The following is a 16311-nucleotide window of genomic DNA, read 5'->3' on the forward strand; positions in this document are numbered from 1 at the left end:
ACATCTTTGAAGAGATGAAAACCTATTGTGGATCATCATCTGTAACTATCATAGAAGCCAACACATCGCTGGCCATTTGTGCCTTGTGAAGTTGCGTCAGCTGCTCCCGACGCTGCTCCACACTGTCTGCCGGCTGACTCAAAACCTTCCAAGCGTCCACCTCCTCGTACAGACTGTTCAGTAACTCCATCTCCAGGTCGGCAGGCGACAGGATGTGCTCAGCGAACTCTAGCACATTGAGATTGCAGTGCAGCTGGAGGAGATCGCTCGTTAGGCGATGCTGGAACAGACGCAACCGATCGTCCGTTTTGGCGTACACATGCCAATGCTTTCCGGGATCATCACGAAGAAGCAAGATGTCACACCACTGCGACTGCGGCTGGCGATTGTAGAAAATACGCTGGACAGGATCGGCGGCGGTAGTGGAAGATTGAAATGCTGAGCCAGGACCACTGTCGTCCAGCAAGTCGGAGGCTGAGACGGATTACGAGTTAAAGGTGATTACAAGAGCTCTTCACATAACTACTCACTCGACTCCTTTTCTGCCTCCTGGACTTGTATCAACTCAAACTGCAGCTTGGAGACCAGAAGCTGCTCAAATGACGCGCAATCCTGTGCCGATTGGAACTCCAATTTCAAGGAGCAACGTGCCGTGTGCGTCATAATCACGGCCAAAAAGTCTTGATGCAGCGTGCCGGGTGAAAAAGTGGGTATCAACGACTCCGTTTTGGCCAACAGTTTCTTCACATCGAAGGTAATCAGATGGATTTGCCTAGGGGATGCATCCTCGCCAATCTCGTACATCGCCATCAATATGAGTTGCTCCGCCTCGAGGAGATCGACCAGACGCAGGCGCACCACCATCGCGGCAGATCGTTCCGGCGGTAGTAGTCTTTCCTTCTCCGCCGGTCGCCATTTGAGCCGCCTGCTATGCTGGTCCTGGCAGGCCCAAAACTGCGCCAGCTGGTCGTAGTCCTCGGGTGGTTTGCCATCTGCCTGCAGTGGCAGCTCGTACAGGCGGTGCTCCACGCTAAAGTCGGTGTGTGGTTCTATGGCAACAATGGGGTACAGCTCCTTGACTATGGTAAGGCGATTGGTGCCAGTCATGTTGACCAGCAGAGTGCCACAAACGAAATAATCGCCGCAGATCCGAGTCCATACATCGCCGAGTCGTCGGAGCGGCTGCTTCTCCTCAAGGAGCAGCGAACGCTCGGCCGGCGAGCCGAAGTATAGAAGGTCCTGGGCGTGGGCAAAGTCCTTTTGGTTTTGGATTCGCAGGCTGTTCAGCTCGGCTTGAAGGCGGTTCACCTCCTGCACTAGGCTCTCGAAATCCTGCGTGGGCAAGCCGGCATTTTTGGACGTGCTCGGCTCCTCATCCAAGAAATCCTCCTGGAAATCGCAACGCTGTCGCTTGCCATTTCCGAACACCAGTTCCACAACGGCCTGGTAGGGAATGGGACCTTCGACCATCTGGTACTCAACCACATCCCTGTGATCCGCCACCAGCTCGAAGTTGGCCCCGTGGTCCTTGGGCCTTCGAAGGACGATGAGGTGCTTCCAGCACTGAATCAGCACGTAAATCCCCTCCCGCTGCCACACAAACTTGCCGAATTTCAGTGGCAAATCCTCAGGTGGATCCAGCATGCTCCAATCCAGCTTCCCATCGGTGGGTTCCCGATTAGGCAGAAAGGGACACACCGGACCGTCGTAGCCCTCCAGTTGGCTGGCTATATGCTGAAGTTTCGTGCCCTTCAAGTCAATGTAGTGCACCAGATCCTTGCGCCGGAATTCGTAGAACTTTAGGTTCCTCGCTAGAACCAATGTGGTGGGGTCATCCCGCGGCCGGCCCACGGCGGGAAGATTGGCGCAGAAGGCCAACCGGGCCGGCTGGAGCAGCATTTCCGGCACATTCTCCTGAACAAACGGCAGCATGGATGCGGAAGGCACAAAATGCGTATGGCGCCTTCGAATCGAAAGTCCTTCGAATCGATAGCTTTTGAATTGAAGTAGTTGTTATCGGTGCGTTAAATTAAGCTGTTTCAAAATGGAAAAACCAATATTCATTTTATAATTGTAAAAAACTTATAACGTATCACAATCACTATTACCTAAGTAGGCTGTGTGCTTCACTTTTTCTAATAATCAAACAATATTTTGCAGTAAGCTTATATCGATAAGCTGATAGCTTTGGCCGCCGACAACCACCGATTATTCAACAAGTTGTGTCAATCGGTGGAACAGCTGATCGTTGTAAGTGGCAAGAAGAAGACGTCACACAAACATTGCATTCCGCTCCGCCCGCGCTCCAGCATTTCCCGTCTCTCTCACTCTGTCTCTCGCTCTCACTGTCTCTTTTGCTCCGCCTCGCCGCCCCCCACAGTGCTTCTCCGCCCCGTGCCCCGCGCCCCACATCCTCGTGCGTTTGTGTGCGATTTCTGGTTCAGGTTCTGATTTCCCGCGTGTGCTTGTGTGTGTGCGCGCTGCAGTGTCTATGTATCTGCTACTGTTGCTGCAAGTTTGGCTACGCTAAAATCACGAATGCAGCTTTAACGTTACCGAAAATCAAAAGAAAACCGCCTGCTAAAGCTTAATTTTGTTGCACAGTGTTTTAAGTATTAGGTGCTTGCAAGCAACAAACACACGTAGGAAGCAACAAAAACAACGATAAAAGGCAACATTACAAATGCAGAGCAATTGAAGCGCAAACACACACAAACATTCGGAACGGCTGTTAGAGCGAGATACAAATAGAGTAGGCATAATTTATAGTACTCAAAGAAAAGACGGCTAATTTATAACAGAAAAGTGTGCTGCAAGGAATCGATAAGTAACGGGAGTCAAGGAGCAGAAGAGGAGCAGCCAATAAATACTGTAAATGCGATATTAAAGAGCGAGAACAACAACAACAAGCAGCTGTGAATCACTCCGTCCCGCTCCCCCGCGCTTCCAGTCACTCCAGTTGCTCCACTTCCAGTGCCGGATATTCGGATTTGGACACGGATTCGGATACGGATTTGGCTTGCTTCGGATCGCATCGGTTTGGTTTGGTTTTGCTTACCAACTCGGAATCCCACTTGGCGTTAGCGGAGTTCCCGTTTTCCCACAAGCATGGTGAGTGCTGGCGGATTATTGCCGCCTTTTTCGAGTTGTTTTGGCCAAAAGCGGCAGTGGCAACCGAACAACAACACCCACACACCACTCACACACACACACACGCGCACAGTGCAAGCTTGGCTTGCTCTTGGTCAGGTTTCGAGCTCCTCCATGGCCGCAGTTCCAGTCCAAACTTTGTGGTAAACAGTTGGCGGCTTGCCCATTGGAAGCGCAGTGAAGCCTCCGCCTGAAGAACCCTCACCATATACACTTCCAGAGTCCTTCAAGGTTGCTTACATGTGGCCAAATAAAGCTAAAGCTACAAAAATTCACAATAAAGTGAAACATCCGCATAAGGAAAAAAAATTTAATTTTTAATTTGAGGTTCTAGATCTTAGTGTAACCTCTATAAATGAAACAACCAAAAAATTGATTAAATGCATGGCAGTAGCAAAAAAAAACTTCTGTTTTCAAAATACTAAAAATATTTTCCAAGGAGTGAGCCGAAAAAGTTAAAGAACTTGAGCTGGAAATAAAAAATGCAATATTAAGTTATAGTAATCCTTGATTTTGTTGTAAATGTAATTTATGGCAAACATATTTTTAAAAACATTTTCTACATATTTTGTTAAGATAAAATCGCATTTTTGTGAAAACAACCAGTGCGCGTTATTTGGTGAAAACTGTACCAAGCTTAGTGGCAATCTAGAGCCCAAAAAGTGTGTCACTCGTAATCTCCGATAGAAAAAGGCCCAGACCTTATGGGTTTATGTGTATATTTTTTACGTAGTAATATTCGTCGATTCTTTTATAGCATTCTATACCATGAAAATAGCATTGTTTGAAAAGCGTTAGGGAACTGGAACTGAATGCCTGAGCACTTGTCTCACTCGAGTGGGCATTCAAATTCGCCACTGGGAGCAGCAGTCAAGATCCATCTATGCATGAATCCCCGCTAGAAACTGCTCGGATACTGGACACTAGCCGGGCATATCTGTCTACCCAACTGAAGCTGGTTACTAAAGATTCAAATTCGTTTTCGCAGAGCCCGCCCATAGTCACGCGACGGAGCGCGCAGCAGGCGAAGATTCAGACGCGGGCAATGGCCAGTAAATCGAAGACGGGCACGGCAGGGGCGGCGGCGACGGCGGCGGGAGTGATCAGCGGTGGCTCTGCCAGCGGCAGCAGCGGCAGTATCAGCGGCGGATTTAATGCCGCCGATCCGAGAAAGACGAACAAACCGAACGCAGCGCTCTTGGAGGCAAAACGTCGAGCACGGAACAACATGCTCAAGAATCAGGGCTCCAGCGCGCATGAGAGCGTCACGGATATATTCCAGAATGTGAGTGCTATCTGGTTTCTATCCTCCATCCTCTATCCTCGTGCAAAACCTAACCCCAAACCTAACTCTTTCAGGCTGTCAATTGTAAGGGTCTGGTGCGGAAACCCACTGCCCTGATCTACGATGAGTCCATGAGCCAGCACTGCTGCCTGTGGGACAAGGAGCACTACGAGTGTCCCGAGCGCTTCACACGCGTCCTGGAACGGTGAGTACTTAAGCAATATACAACGAATTATGCTAATCTGTGTTTACTAATCCTCTCCAGCTGCCGCGAACTCAATCTGGCGGAGCGCTGCCTGGAGTTGCCCTCGAGATCGGCCACCAAGGATGAGATACTGCGCCTGCACGCCGAGGAGCACTTCGAGCGGCTGAAGGCGACCTCCGGGATTCGCGATGACGAGCGCATGGAGGAGCTGAGCTCCCGCTACGATTCAATTTACATTCATCCGGTGAGCAATCGCTCTCGATGGAATCTTATGGGAACAGTGCATCCAAGTGCCAGGCATCCAATTAGCTTATTTTATTGTATTTGCGCTTGATTGCTTGCGAAGATTGCGTTGTTTTTAGTTTACCTGCTTGATAAATGCAAATTGGAGCAGATTAGATTAGATGCGGACCATTGCACAGGAACAGTGCGGTGCATAGATGTATATAGTTGAGATTTCTATAAATTAATGCTAATGACTTTACCTCCTAACTTAAAATTCATATATTCCCTGATTGTAATTCAGATACATTCTTGTTAAGTGAATTCTGGTTTTTAGTATGGAGTAATATTTAATTAGTTTGTTAGGTATTGTTCAAACTTTGGTTATTATTCTGATTTACGAGTTTACTGCCCAAAGTGGTTACTACTTTATATTTCATTAGCTAAATCCTCTTGCAATCTGACGCGCACTGTAAATTCGTTTGATTGAGCTCGTACTTACACTATTCCGTTCTAGATAAGATTCACGGTGTTTTACTAGCTACGAGTTTGTTATATATAGAGCACTGATAACCTTATCCGCCTCCCTCCACGCAGTCCACCTTCGAGCTTTCCTTGCTGGCCAGCGGCTCCACCATCGAGCTGGTGGACCATCTGATTGCCGGAAAGGCGCACAATGGCATGGCCATCATCCGGCCACCGGGTCACCATGCCATGAAGGCCGAGTTTAATGGCTATTGCTTCTTCAACAACGTGGCACTGGCCGCCCAGCACGCCCTCGACGTCCACAAGCTGCAGCGCATCCTGATCATCGACTACGATGTGCATCATGGGCAGGGCACCCAGCGGTTCTTCTACAACGATCCCAGGTAAGTTTGCCAATTTCTGTTAAATATTCGAATACATCAAATCATTCACTTTCGTGTGTTTGCAGGGTGGTTTACTTCTCCATCCATCGCTTCGAGCACGGCAGCTTCTGGCCGCATCTGCACGAGTCGGATTACCATGCGATTGGATCGGGAGCGGGCACGGGATACAACTTCAATGTGCCGCTGAACGCGACGGGGATGACCAATGGCGATTACCTGGCCATTTTCCAGCAGCTGCTGCTGCCGGTGGCCCTGGAGTTCCAGCCGGAGCTGATCATCGTGTCGGCTGGCTATGATGCGGCGCTGGGCTGTCCGGAGGGCGAGATGGAGGTGACACCGGCCTGCTATCCGCACTTGCTGAATCCTCTGCTGCGACTGGCCGATGCCCGGGTGGCCGTCGTTCTGGAGGGCGGCTACTGCCTGGACTCGCTGGCCGAGGGTGCAGCGCTGACCCTGCGCTCCCTACTCGGTGATCCCTGCCCGCCGCTGGTGGAGACAGTGCCTCTGCCGCGTGCGGAACTCGCCCAGGCCCTGCTCAGCTGCATTGCCGTGCACCGACCCCACTGGCGGTGTCTGCAGCTCCAGCAGACCTACGATGGCGCCGACTTGCAGGACCGGGATAAGGAGCAGGATCTGCACAAGGTGCTGCGCCATTGGATTGGCGGGCCACCGCCGGTGGATCGTTACCCAACGCGCGATACGGCCATTCCGCTGCCACCGGAAAAGATGGCCAGCAATGCTGCTCGTCTGCAGGTGCTGCGCACGGAGACGAAGCTATCGGTGCCGTCGGTGAGGGTGTGCTATGCCTACGATGCCCAGATGCTGCTGCACTGCAATCTCAACGATACGGGGCATCCGGAGCAGCCGTCGCGTATCGAGCACATCCACAAGATGCATGGAGAGTACGCTCTGCTGCCGCGGATGAAGCTACTGTCCGCCAGAGCGGCCACCACGGACGAGGTGTGCCTGGCCCACACACGTGCCCATGTGAATACAGTGCGTCGATTGCTGGGCCGTGAGCCGGAGGATCTGTATGGCGCTGCCGCGATCTACAACTCGGTGTACCTGCATCCGCGCACCTTCGATTGCGCCACCTTGGCCGCCGGATCCGTGCTGCAGGCGGTGGACAGTGTGCTGCGTGGCGAGTCCCGCAGCGGCATCTGCAACGTCCGTCCGCCAGGCCATCATGCCGAGCAGGATCAGCCGCACGGTTTCTGCATCTTCAACAATGTGGCCATTGCGGCGCAGTATGCCATTCGGGATTTCGGTCTGGAGCGCGTGCTGATCGTGGACTGGGACGTTCATCACGGCAATGGGACGCAGCACATCTTCGAGTCCAATCCCAAGGTGCTCTACATCAGCTTGCATCGCTACGAGCACGGCGCCTTCTTCCCCAAGGGACCCGATGGCAACTTCGATGTGGTGGGCAAGGGTGCCGGCAGGGGCTTCAATGTGAACATACCCTGGAACAAGGTGGGTTTCGATTTGGATTGATATGCACACTTACGAGCCTTTTACTTTGCAGAAGGGCATGGGTGACCTGGAGTACGCACTGGCCTTCCAGCAGCTGATCATGCCCATTGCGTACGAGTTTAATCCCCAGCTGGTGTTGGTATCCGCCGGTTTTGATGCCGCCATCGGCGATCCCTTGGGCGGATGCAAGGTGACGCCCGAGGGTTACGGCATGCTCACCCACTGGCTGTCGGCTTTGGCCAGCGGTCGGATAATCGTCTGCCTGGAGGGTGGCTACAATGTGAACTCCATTTCGTACGCGATGACGATGTGCACCAAGACGCTGCTGGGCGATCCCGTGCCGACGCCCCAGCTGGGAGCCGCTGCGCTGCAGAAGCCACCAACGGTGGCCTACCAGAGCTGCGTGGAATCTTTGCAGCAGTGCCTGCAGGTGCAGCGCAACCACTGGCGCTCGCTGGAGTTCGTCGGACGGCGGCTGCCTAGCGATCCCGTCGTGGGCGAGAACAACAACGAGGATTTTCTTACCGCCTCCTTGCGACACTTGAATATCTCAAATGACGATGCTTCGGGAGCGGCGGGCGGACCAGCCGGCGATCAGCCCGAAGTCAAGGTAAAAACGCTCACCGATTACTTGGCGGAGAACAAGGAGGTACGAGGACAGCACTGCCTTTATCCCTCAGCTCGCCACTAATCCCTTCTTTTCGTGCCTTTTTCCATCTCAATCCCAATCTTCGTGCACTCCCATGCGGCCTCAATCTCTGCCCCTCGATCCCGATCCAACTTCGCGTATCAGGCCCTCGAGCAGAATGAGATGTTCGCCGTTTATCCGCTCAAGACGTGTCCGCACTTGAGGCTCCTGCGTCCGGAGGAGGCGCCCCAATGTAAGCCAATCCAGTCCGGAGTAGATTCCACCCTTGCCTCGAAATGATGGCCAAAATAATAGCACTTCGTTGTGTGGCTAGAAGAAAGTTTCCGACAATTTCTACCTCATAACATCCATAACTCAGCCAATTTAGACCCGATTTTAAAGTGGAATACCTCTAAATATTCGCAGCTTAATTCTCTAAAAATCTGCTTTTAAATTGAAAAAAATATTTTTTTGTATTTTTTTTTTCAAAATTTGTATGATTAGAAATAAGAAAACACTGCACTGCATAGTTGTCTCAAGTTAATAATTTTTATTGATTAGTTATATAACTTCAAATACATTAAGTAAATAGTTATCTTTATAGGGATTTAAATCTGTAAAAATCTGTAAATCATTTACAGGAAGTGCTATTATTTTGGACTACTTTAAGGACACTTGTTTCTCTACATGTTCCTTGTTTTCCTTGCTGTTGGTGCTTGATATTGAAAATTGGCTATTTTTCTAAATTATTTATAATTGTTTTATGATTTGTTGTGCATTTGGCTTGCATTGCTTTTTGTGCTTGGCGGCTGCTTTCTTTTGTATTTTGTGTTTGCTTGAATTGAAATTGCTGAATTGAAATTCTTGCGAAAAAGAATGTATCTTCGTTTTGAATGCTGCGTTTTGTGGATCTCCGGGTTTCATCCAAAAGTCTCCTGTGTGACTTGATTATTAAGTTTTATTTTAGTTTTAAATATATTTAATATATTGCCTGCATGGAAACTGCTTCTGGAGATGCTCACTGTCCAATTCTGAACTAACACATATTCTCAACGATCTTCCATCCAAAACAGCACTAGACAGCGGAGCGGCGTGCAGCGTTTGCGGATCGACGGGGGAGAATTGGGTGTGCCTGAGCTGCCGGCTGGTGGCCTGCGGTCGCTACATGAACGCCCACATGGAGCAGCACGCGGTGGTGGCGCAGCATCCGCTGGCGATGAGCATGGCCGACCTGTCCGTGTGGTGCTACGCATGCTCTGCGTACGTGGACCATCCCCGCCTGTATGCCTACCTCAATCCGCTGCACGTGGACAAGTTCCAGGAGCCGATGGCCTGGACACATGGCTGTGCGCGGCGCGAGGATGGCTGCTATGCGCTGGGCCCCGATGGGCGAGATGAGGACTCGGGGGATGGCGTCGCCGGGAGCAGCTACTGCCTGCGACTGGAGCGGAACAACTGACCCTTGGCCATCCGCGTGCTGGACGCCCTCACGGACTACTTGTGCGCGCTCTGTCCGCCACTCAGACACCTGATCCAGTTCCTGGCCGAGCACCTCTGGCCGCTGCTGGAGCGCATTTATCTTAACCTATTGCACTACTTCCTGGCCCACTGAGCAACCCCATCCAATCCTGCAGCCCGCAATGTGTGCATACCGCATCCCAATTGACCTGAAACGTGCTGGAGCTGACAGCCGGTCATCCACTGGTGATCCTGGCACCTGGCACCTGGTTCCCTACCATTTATACAAATACAAATTGTTAAAGTTATCAACTAATGATCTAATAAAGAGTTCGAGTGTTTTTCGAGTATATTTTAGAATACAAAGTGTTTCAAGTCGTGCGAAAGAGATCGAACTTCTTAGTTTCCGTTGGAGTTATTCATATTCCAGCTAATCCCAGCTCACTCGCCATAAAGCTATATCTCTAGATTAACTCAACATTTATTGATAGTCATAACATAAAGTAGAATTGAAGCTAGTAAAGATTACTTATTTTTCTGCTGCTTCACTTTTCGTTTTGACGCTGGCGTCGGTGGCTGTTTGCGCTTCCTTGGCTTCCTTTTCCGGTGGCCGCCATCACTGGAGCCGTCACTGTCGCTGTCGGAGAAGTCCTCGCTCTCCTCCTCCGATGAGTTGCTTTCTTCGGAGGATTCCTCGGGTTCCAGCGGCGCCTTCTTTGCCTGTTTCTTCTTTTGCTTCGTCTTGGGAGTGGTTACTGCCTCCTTCTCCTCCTCCTCCTCATCATCCTCCTTCTCGGCCTCCAGCTTCTCATCCTGCTCGTACTCGATGGTCACGAATCCCCGCGATCCCGCTGGCTTGGCACTTTGGCCAGGCTCCGATTTCGCCTTTGGTTTCTTCTCCACTTTGATGCGCTGTTCCACCGGTCGGACATTGCCAAACTGGCTAAAATCCAGCAGACCCAAGCCTGTGGGTCGGCAGTCCATGTTGGTGCTGGCAATCTCCTCCAGCTTGCGCGTTTCCTTGTCGACCTTCCAGACTTTAATCTCACCAGCGCTGGAAAAGATAAACATGTATACAAAAACCAATAGCGTTTTAAATTTCCATTGCATAACTCACCTGGAGACGGTGGCCAGTGATTCGTTCAGATAGGCGATGACCTTGACCCTCGCCTCGTGTGCAGGAATGATGGTGGGCTGCAAAGAAAGCGCAGTTGAGTACCATGGATACCAGGCTAATGAGTGACTGTGAAACTCACTGGAGTATCATCTTCGTCCTTGAGGGAAACCCAGGCAATGCTACCGTTCTCCAGGCCAGTCAGGCACTCGTTCCCGTCCAGCCATGTGACGCAAATGGGCTTTGCCGGCATCTTGATGCGACGCATCACATGCGCACTCTTAATGTCCCAGATCTCCAGGATCAAGGGACCGCTCAGTGTGAAGTGTTCGCCCTGCGTGGACCACGACAGGCAGTCCGGTTGGCTGCCCAGCGTCGTCTTGCTCTTCAAATTGGTCTTGTAGGCGACGCGGCCCTTGACCAGATTCCAGGTGTTCAGCACCTGGTCGCCGCCCAATGATAAGGCCAACTTGCTGCTGGGATGGATACTTATGTGGGTGACGGCCTGGCCGGCATGGGCCTTCTTCCAATCGCCCTCCCTGGTCCAGCTGCCAACGCGTGTGGCGATCATATGGCCATCGGTGCTCCCGGAGAGCAAGTGCGTCAGGTCCGGCGAGAATTGCAGTGTGTTCACTGTGCCGGTGTGGGAGAGTAGGATCTGGCACTGTTTCCGCGTGCGCATGTCGTACACGAAGATCCTGTCATCGCTGCCGCCACTGGCCACCCAAGGTCCCTGCACGGCCACCGATTTAATGGATCCTGCATGGGATCTGTCCGCAAAAGTCTGTTTCAGCTGCAATTTTCCGGCATCGCCGTCATCCGACGATTCGATGAGCTGGTAGCCCAGCAGGTACTCCTCGTAGGTGCCCACTATGATCTCGATGTCCGGCGGCATGGCAGCAAATTCTGGTAATTGTTTGTCGGAGAATTGAACTGAATTCTAATCAAGAATTTGTTTATGCGCTCAACACGTGTGCGAGCGGAGTGGCAACGCCGATTCGGAGCGAACTAGTGGTTCGCATGCAGGCCGGCAGACCTGCTATTTAACAGTGACGAGTGCAGCGTAACAGAGCGTAATAGAGCTGCCCTACGTGTAATCGATAACTTTGATTGGCCCTTGTGCGATCTCTAACGTTTAATAAGTTGTATTTTGTGAAATGTTGCTAATGAAAATTCGCTAATAACTGTATAAAAACAACTGCATTGTGCTGCGTGGCGTGTTTGGGCAACTAAAGGCAGTGGGCACTGCGCATATCCAGCACCGTCCGTGATTTGGAGGCGTGGCAGCGCCAAACCGGCGACCAGTAACCCAAAGAAACCGCCATGTCGAAAAGTTCCGGGTAAGTTTTGGCCCATCCAATTGATTGATTACAGGTCAACTAATCGCTTTATTCTCCTGCAAAGACGCGATCGGGACAGAGAGCGCGACCGGGAGCGGGAGAGGGAGCGCGACCGGGATCGAGAGCGCGACAGGGATCGGGAGCGGGACAACCGGCACGATAGTCGCAGCCGTGACTATGACATGGGCAAGTCCAGGAATGGCGGTGGCGCCGGCGGCGGCGGAGGCGGAGGCGGTGTCGGCTCCCGGAACATGCGCGATGACCGGAAGCGCGGCAAGGACATGATCAGCGATCGGGGAAGACGCGACGAGAAGCGGAGAAAGCGTTCCAGGTCAAAGGATTACGAAAAGGACAAGTAAGCATGCGATTCCCTCTACAAAAATGTTGCCTATGCATACAGATTTATCCTCCTAAACTTGCATTTCAATTATCTAAATTGCATTTTGAACTGCAGAAAGTTTTTAGAATTTAATTTAAAGTTCTTTTCGATTATGTGACTAAAAAGTAGGCAAAATAGAACATACATCCTCTAAAGACAAGCTCTTTTTAGTTCGCCCCATTACAGGCGCCTGGACAAGGATCGTGACCGTGATCGGGAACGCGATCGGCAACGGGAGAAGGATCGGGAGCGCGAGAAGGACAAGGAGCGCGAACGGGACAAGGATCGCGAGCGTGACCGCCAGCGAGAAAAGGAATCGGACGGCAGGCGAGCGGCCGCAGCAGCTCCGCTGATCATACCAGTGCCCTCGACCAGTTCCTCCGACGAGGAGGTGGAGGAGATCGACAAGGAGGAGCAGCAGCGCCGCCTGGAGCAGGAGATGATCAAGCGGCGCGAGCGCATTGAACGCTGGCGCGCGGAACGCAAGCGGGACACCAAGGCGGCCGTCGTGGCGCCGGCGGTGGTCAAGTCCGCAAAGAAATGGAGTCTGGAGGACGAGTCCGAGGAGGACGACAGCAATCCCGCTCCGCCGCTGGACAGCGGTAAAAAGGACGCCGAACCCGACTCGCCGCCCTCCAAGTTCCACAGCATACGCAAGCGCTTCGACGATGACGTGGTCGAGTCGAAGTTCTCGCCCGTCAAGCGCCCCACCTTTAGCAAATCATTTGGCAAGTTGGGCATTGGCCTGGCCACCAAAACCGAGGGGGAGATCAAGAAGGAACCACCGCCGGTGGACACCAAAAAGGAGATCAAAAAGGAACCCGAACCAGTCGTGGTCAAAATGGAGATCGTTGAGGAGCCCACCGTAGCAGCAGAGGAGAAGGGCAAGATGGTGCCGGAACAGCCGCAAGTGGATGCCAAAGCGGAACCGGAAGTGGAAGAAAAGCCGCAACCCGAAGCCGAGCCAGAAGACGACATTGATCCACTGGATGCCTACATGCAGGAGGTCAACAACGAGATGCGGCGTGTGAACAATTTCGTCAATCCACCCACTAAAGCGCAGGGTGTCGTCATCCTCACTGGAGTGGCGAAAAAGAAGGCGACCACGTTGAAGAAGGGCGAGCTGATAGAACAAAACATGGACAGCTTGGAATACTCCAGCGAGGACGAACTGGAGGACATACGTGACACGGCCGTTAATTTGGCGATGAAGCACCGCAAGGAGCTGGCCAAGATCGATCATTCCTCGGTTACGTATGCGCCCTTCCGCAAGAATTTCTATGTCGAGGTGCCGGAACTGAGTCGCATGACCGCCGGCGATGTGGAGAAGTACCGCTCCGACCTCGAGGGCATCCAGGTGAAGGGCAAAGGCTGTCCAAAGCCCATCAAGGTGAGTTCCAACTAGATACAGATCGTGTGCGTGTTTTCGACCGTTTAAACAAAGTGCTTTCCGTTTTCGTTTGCCAAAAGCCTGCCCTAAATGATAATCCTCTTTATGCAATCTTTCCCAGACGTGGGCGCAGTGCGGCGTCAGCAAGAAAGAGATGGACGTGCTGCGACGGCTGGGCTTCGAGAAGCCCACGCCCATCCAGTGCCAGGCCATACCGGCCATCATGTCCGGACGGGATCTGATAGGTATTGCTAAAACTGGCAGTGGCAAGACGTTGGCATTCATTTTACCAATGTTTAGGCACATTCTGGACCAGCCGAGCCTGGAGGATGGCGACGGCGCTATCGCGATCATAATGGCGCCCACTCGCGAACTCTGCATGCAGATTGGCAAGGACATCCGCAAGTTTAGCAAGTCGCTGGGCCTGCGGCCAGTTTGTGTTTACGGCGGCACGGGGATCTCCGAGCAAATTGCCGAGCTGAAGCGCGGCGCCGAGATAATTGTGTGCACGCCGGGTCGCATGATCGATATGCTGGCGGCGAATTCCGGACGTGTGACGAACCTGCGTCGCGTCACCTATGTCGTCTTGGACGAGGCAGATCGCATGTTCGACATGGGCTTCGAGCCGCAGGTGATGCGCATCATCGACAATGTGCGACCGGATCGCCAGACGGTCATGTTCAGCGCCACGTTTCCACGGCAAATGGAGGCGCTGGCCAGACGCATCCTCAAGAAGCCCATCGAGGTGATCGTCGGCGGTCGGTCGGTGGTGTGTAAAGATGTCGAACAGAATGTGGTCATTCTCAACGACGATGCCAAGTTCTTTAAGCTGTTGGAACTGCTGGGCATCTACCAGGAGGCGGGCAGTATCATTGTCTTTGTCGACAAGCAGGAGAACGCCGATATCCTGCTGCGCGACCTCATGAAGGCATCGTATCCCTGCATGAGCCTGCACGGCGGCATCGATCAGTTCGATCGCGACTCCACCATCATCGACTTCAAGTCGGGCAAGGTGCGCCTGTTGATTGCCACCTCGGTGGCGGCGCGTGGCCTGGATGTTAAGGATCTCATACTGGTGGTCAACTACGATGTGCCTAATCACTACGAGGACTATGTTCACAGGTGAGTTCTCTTACTCAAAACTGCGTGGGATATACTCACTATAATGTGCCTACCTTTTTTTCCAGATGTGGTCGCACCGGTCGAGCGGGCAAAAAGGGTAGCGCCTACACGTTCATCACGCCGGAACAATCACGCTATGCCGGCGACATTATCCGCGCCCTGGACCTATCAGGCACACTGATTCCCGCCGAGCTGCAGACGCTGTGGACGGAGTATAAGGCGCTCCAGGAGGCCGAGGGCAAGACGGTGCACACGGGCGGCGGTTTCAGCGGCAAGGGTTTCAAGTTCGACGAGCAGGAGTTCAATGCCGTCAAGGAGAGCAAGAAGCTGCAGAAGGCGGCCCTGGGACTGGCCGATTCCGATGATGAGGAGGACATCGAGCAGGATATTGACCAGCAGATTGAGCAAATCTTTGCGGCCAAGCGCACGGTTAAAGATACTTCGGCCGCGGCCACGGCTGCGGCGGCGGCTGCTGCGGCGGCAGCTGCTGCTGCTGCGGCAGTTTCTGGTGGTAATCCGGCACTGGCCTCGGCGGCGGCACAAGCGGCGGCAGCTGCTGCTGCTGCCAATATTGCCATTGCTGCGGCCTCGGCTTCCGCAGCCGGTGGTGTTCCAAGTGTGGCCATGGGCGGTGCTCTGAGCTCCGACAAACTGGAGCTGGCCAAACGACTGGCCTCCAAGATCAACAGCAGCAAGAACCTGGACACCAAGGGCAGCGTGGTCACTGTGGAGCCCATGCTCAAGGGACCGCATGTCACGGGAGCCGCCGCACCACTGCTGACCGCTCGCACGGTGGCCGAGCAAATGGCCGCCAAGTTGAACAACAAGCTGAACTACCAGCCCAAGGAGGATGAGGAAGGACTGGGCCCGCTGATGGGCGGCACAACCAACTCGTTTACCAAATACGAGGAGGAGCTGGAGATCAACGATTTCCCGCAGCAGGCGCGCTGGAAGGTCACGTCCAAGGAGGCACTCGCCCAGATCTCCGAGTACTCGGAGGCGGGTCTCACCGTGCGCGGCACATACGTGCCGCAGGGCAAGAATCCGCCGGATGGCGAGCGGAAGCTCTACCTGGCCATCGAGAGCTGCAGCGAACTGGCCGTGCAGAAGGCCAAGCGCGAGATCACGCGGCTCATCAAGGAGGAGCTGCTCAAGCTCAGCTCCGCCCATCACGTCTTTAACAAGGGTCGCTACAAGGTGGTCTAGACCTGGACGCCCCACTAAGCCTCCCGCTATGATAAGATATTCTACTGTGCTTTGGAACGAGATCAGATATGCATAAGGAAGGAGTCGTCGTTTGTGGCCAATTGGGGGCTGTACCAAATGCCCAAACTGATTTAAACCCAATAAATTAATTGGATACACGCACTTTGTTTCCCTTAAAACTTTCGGACCCATTTAGAACTCGAAATTGGTTTTCTTACTTTTTGTTGCTCTTCGCTGCATTTTTATTATTTACTTATATATCTCCGCCAGCACTCGAGCGCTGCAATCAATTGATTTTCATGCTACAGTATTTCTTGTGTCTAGAAACTACTAAAATTAAATTTAAATGTAGTTATGAGCTTGGGCATGTACTGTTATCAATGGTATGTATTATAATTTTTTATAAATATTATTATGCGCATTTTGTTTTGGTTTTATGAAAAAAATTTGACGTTTTTTTTAATTGGTTT

At 52.4% G+C, this 16311-nt stretch overlaps 4 protein-coding genes across 6 annotated transcripts; 2 read left to right on the plus strand and 2 right to left on the minus strand.

Annotated features, from left to right (window-relative positions):
• Nucleotides 1-10: 10 nt before the first annotated feature.
• On the minus strand, nt 11-2247 carry LOC120457225. The gene is made up of 3 exons (XM_039644599.2): nt 2109-2247; nt 531-2034; nt 11-474 (listed from the first exon to the last, which is right to left on the minus strand). Exons 2-3 carry the CDS (start codon nt 1930-1932, stop codon nt 23-25), a joined length of 1854 nt encoding a protein of 617 aa, XP_039500533.1. The 5' UTR covers nt 1933-2034; nt 2109-2247; the 3' UTR covers nt 11-22.
• An 11-nt stretch (nt 2248-2258) lies between these two features.
• Nucleotides 2259-9650, plus strand: LOC120457223 (histone deacetylase 6). 3 transcript variants are annotated; one of them, XM_039644595.2, is made up of 9 exons: nt 2259-3111; nt 4139-4435; nt 4510-4640; nt 4701-4884; nt 5460-5731; nt 5797-7204; nt 7257-7853; nt 7998-8085; nt 8906-9650. In XM_039644595.2, exons 1-9 carry the CDS (start codon nt 3109-3111, stop codon nt 9289-9291), a joined length of 3366 nt encoding a protein of 1121 aa, XP_039500529.1. In that variant the 5' UTR covers nt 2259-3108; the 3' UTR covers nt 9292-9650. The 3 variants fall into 3 exon arrangements, with proteins under 3 accessions (XP_039500529.1, XP_039500531.1, XP_039500530.1); XM_039644596.2 differs by lacking the exon at nt 2259-3111 and adding an exon at nt 3279-3381; XM_039644597.2 differs by lacking the exon at nt 7998-8085 and having other exon boundaries at nt 7257-7814; nt 8906-9042.
• A 105-nt stretch (nt 9651-9755) lies between these two features.
• Nucleotides 9756-11403, minus strand: LOC120457226 (p21-activated protein kinase-interacting protein 1-like). The gene is made up of 3 exons (XM_039644600.2): nt 10547-11403; nt 10408-10484; nt 9756-10344 (listed from the first exon to the last, which is right to left on the minus strand). The coding sequence occupies exons 1-3, from the start codon at nt 11297-11299 to the stop codon at nt 9816-9818; spliced, it is 1359 nt and encodes a 452-aa protein (XP_039500534.1). The 5' UTR covers nt 11300-11403; the 3' UTR covers nt 9756-9815.
• Nucleotides 11404-11504: 101 nt separating this feature from the next.
• On the plus strand, nt 11505-15999 carry LOC120455919 (probable ATP-dependent RNA helicase DDX46). The gene is made up of 5 exons (XM_039642428.1): nt 11505-11744; nt 11809-12099; nt 12295-13513; nt 13635-14635; nt 14701-15999. Exons 1-5 carry the CDS (start codon nt 11728-11730, stop codon nt 15839-15841), a joined length of 3669 nt encoding a protein of 1222 aa, XP_039498362.1. The 5' UTR covers nt 11505-11727; the 3' UTR covers nt 15842-15999.
• Nucleotides 16000-16311: the final 312 nt, after the last annotated feature.

This window comes from Drosophila santomea, chromosome X, assembly GCF_016746245.2.
Source record: "Drosophila santomea strain STO CAGO 1482 chromosome X, Prin_Dsan_1.1, whole genome shotgun sequence".
Lineage (NCBI taxonomy): Eukaryota > Metazoa > Arthropoda > Insecta > Diptera > Drosophilidae > Drosophila > Drosophila santomea.

What these genes read in the sequence shown, in the direction of transcription:
- LOC120457225 (XM_039644599.2), bottom strand. Translation starts at nt 1,932, where the DNA reads ATGCTGCCGTTTGTTCAGGAGAATGTGCCGGAAATGCTGCTCCAGCCG. An exon ending in GGAGGCAGAAAAGGAGTCGA is followed by an intron (nt 475 to 530) that starts GTGAGTAGTTAT and finishes AATCCGTCTCAG; the next exon opens with CCTCCGACTTGCTGGACGAC.
- LOC120457223 (XM_039644595.2), top strand. An exon ending in ATTCAATTTACATTCATCCG is followed by an intron (nt 4,885 to 5,459) that starts GTGAGCAATCGC and finishes CCCTCCACGCAG; the next exon opens with TCCACCTTCGAGCTTTCCTT. An exon ending in TTCTTCTACAACGATCCCAG is followed by an intron (nt 5,732 to 5,796) that starts GTAAGTTTGCCA and finishes GTGTGTTTGCAG; the next exon opens with GGTGGTTTACTTCTCCATCC.
- LOC120457226 (XM_039644600.2), bottom strand. Translation starts at nt 11,299, where the DNA reads ATGCCGCCGGACATCGAGATCATAGTGGGCACCTACGAGGAGTACCTG. An exon ending in AGGACGAAGATGATACTCCA is followed by an intron (nt 10,485 to 10,546) that starts GTGAGTTTCACA and finishes CTTTCTTTGCAG; the next exon opens with CCCACCATCATTCCTGCACA. An exon ending in TCACTGGCCACCGTCTCCAG is followed by an intron (nt 10,345 to 10,407) that starts GTGAGTTATGCA and finishes TATCTTTTCCAG; the next exon opens with CGCTGGTGAGATTAAAGTCT.
- LOC120455919 (XM_039642428.1), top strand. An exon ending in GCTGTCCAAAGCCCATCAAG is followed by an intron (nt 13,514 to 13,634) that starts GTGAGTTCCAAC and finishes AATCTTTCCCAG; the next exon opens with ACGTGGGCGCAGTGCGGCGT. An exon ending in TACGAGGACTATGTTCACAG is followed by an intron (nt 14,636 to 14,700) that starts GTGAGTTCTCTT and finishes CTTTTTTTCCAG; the next exon opens with ATGTGGTCGCACCGGTCGAG.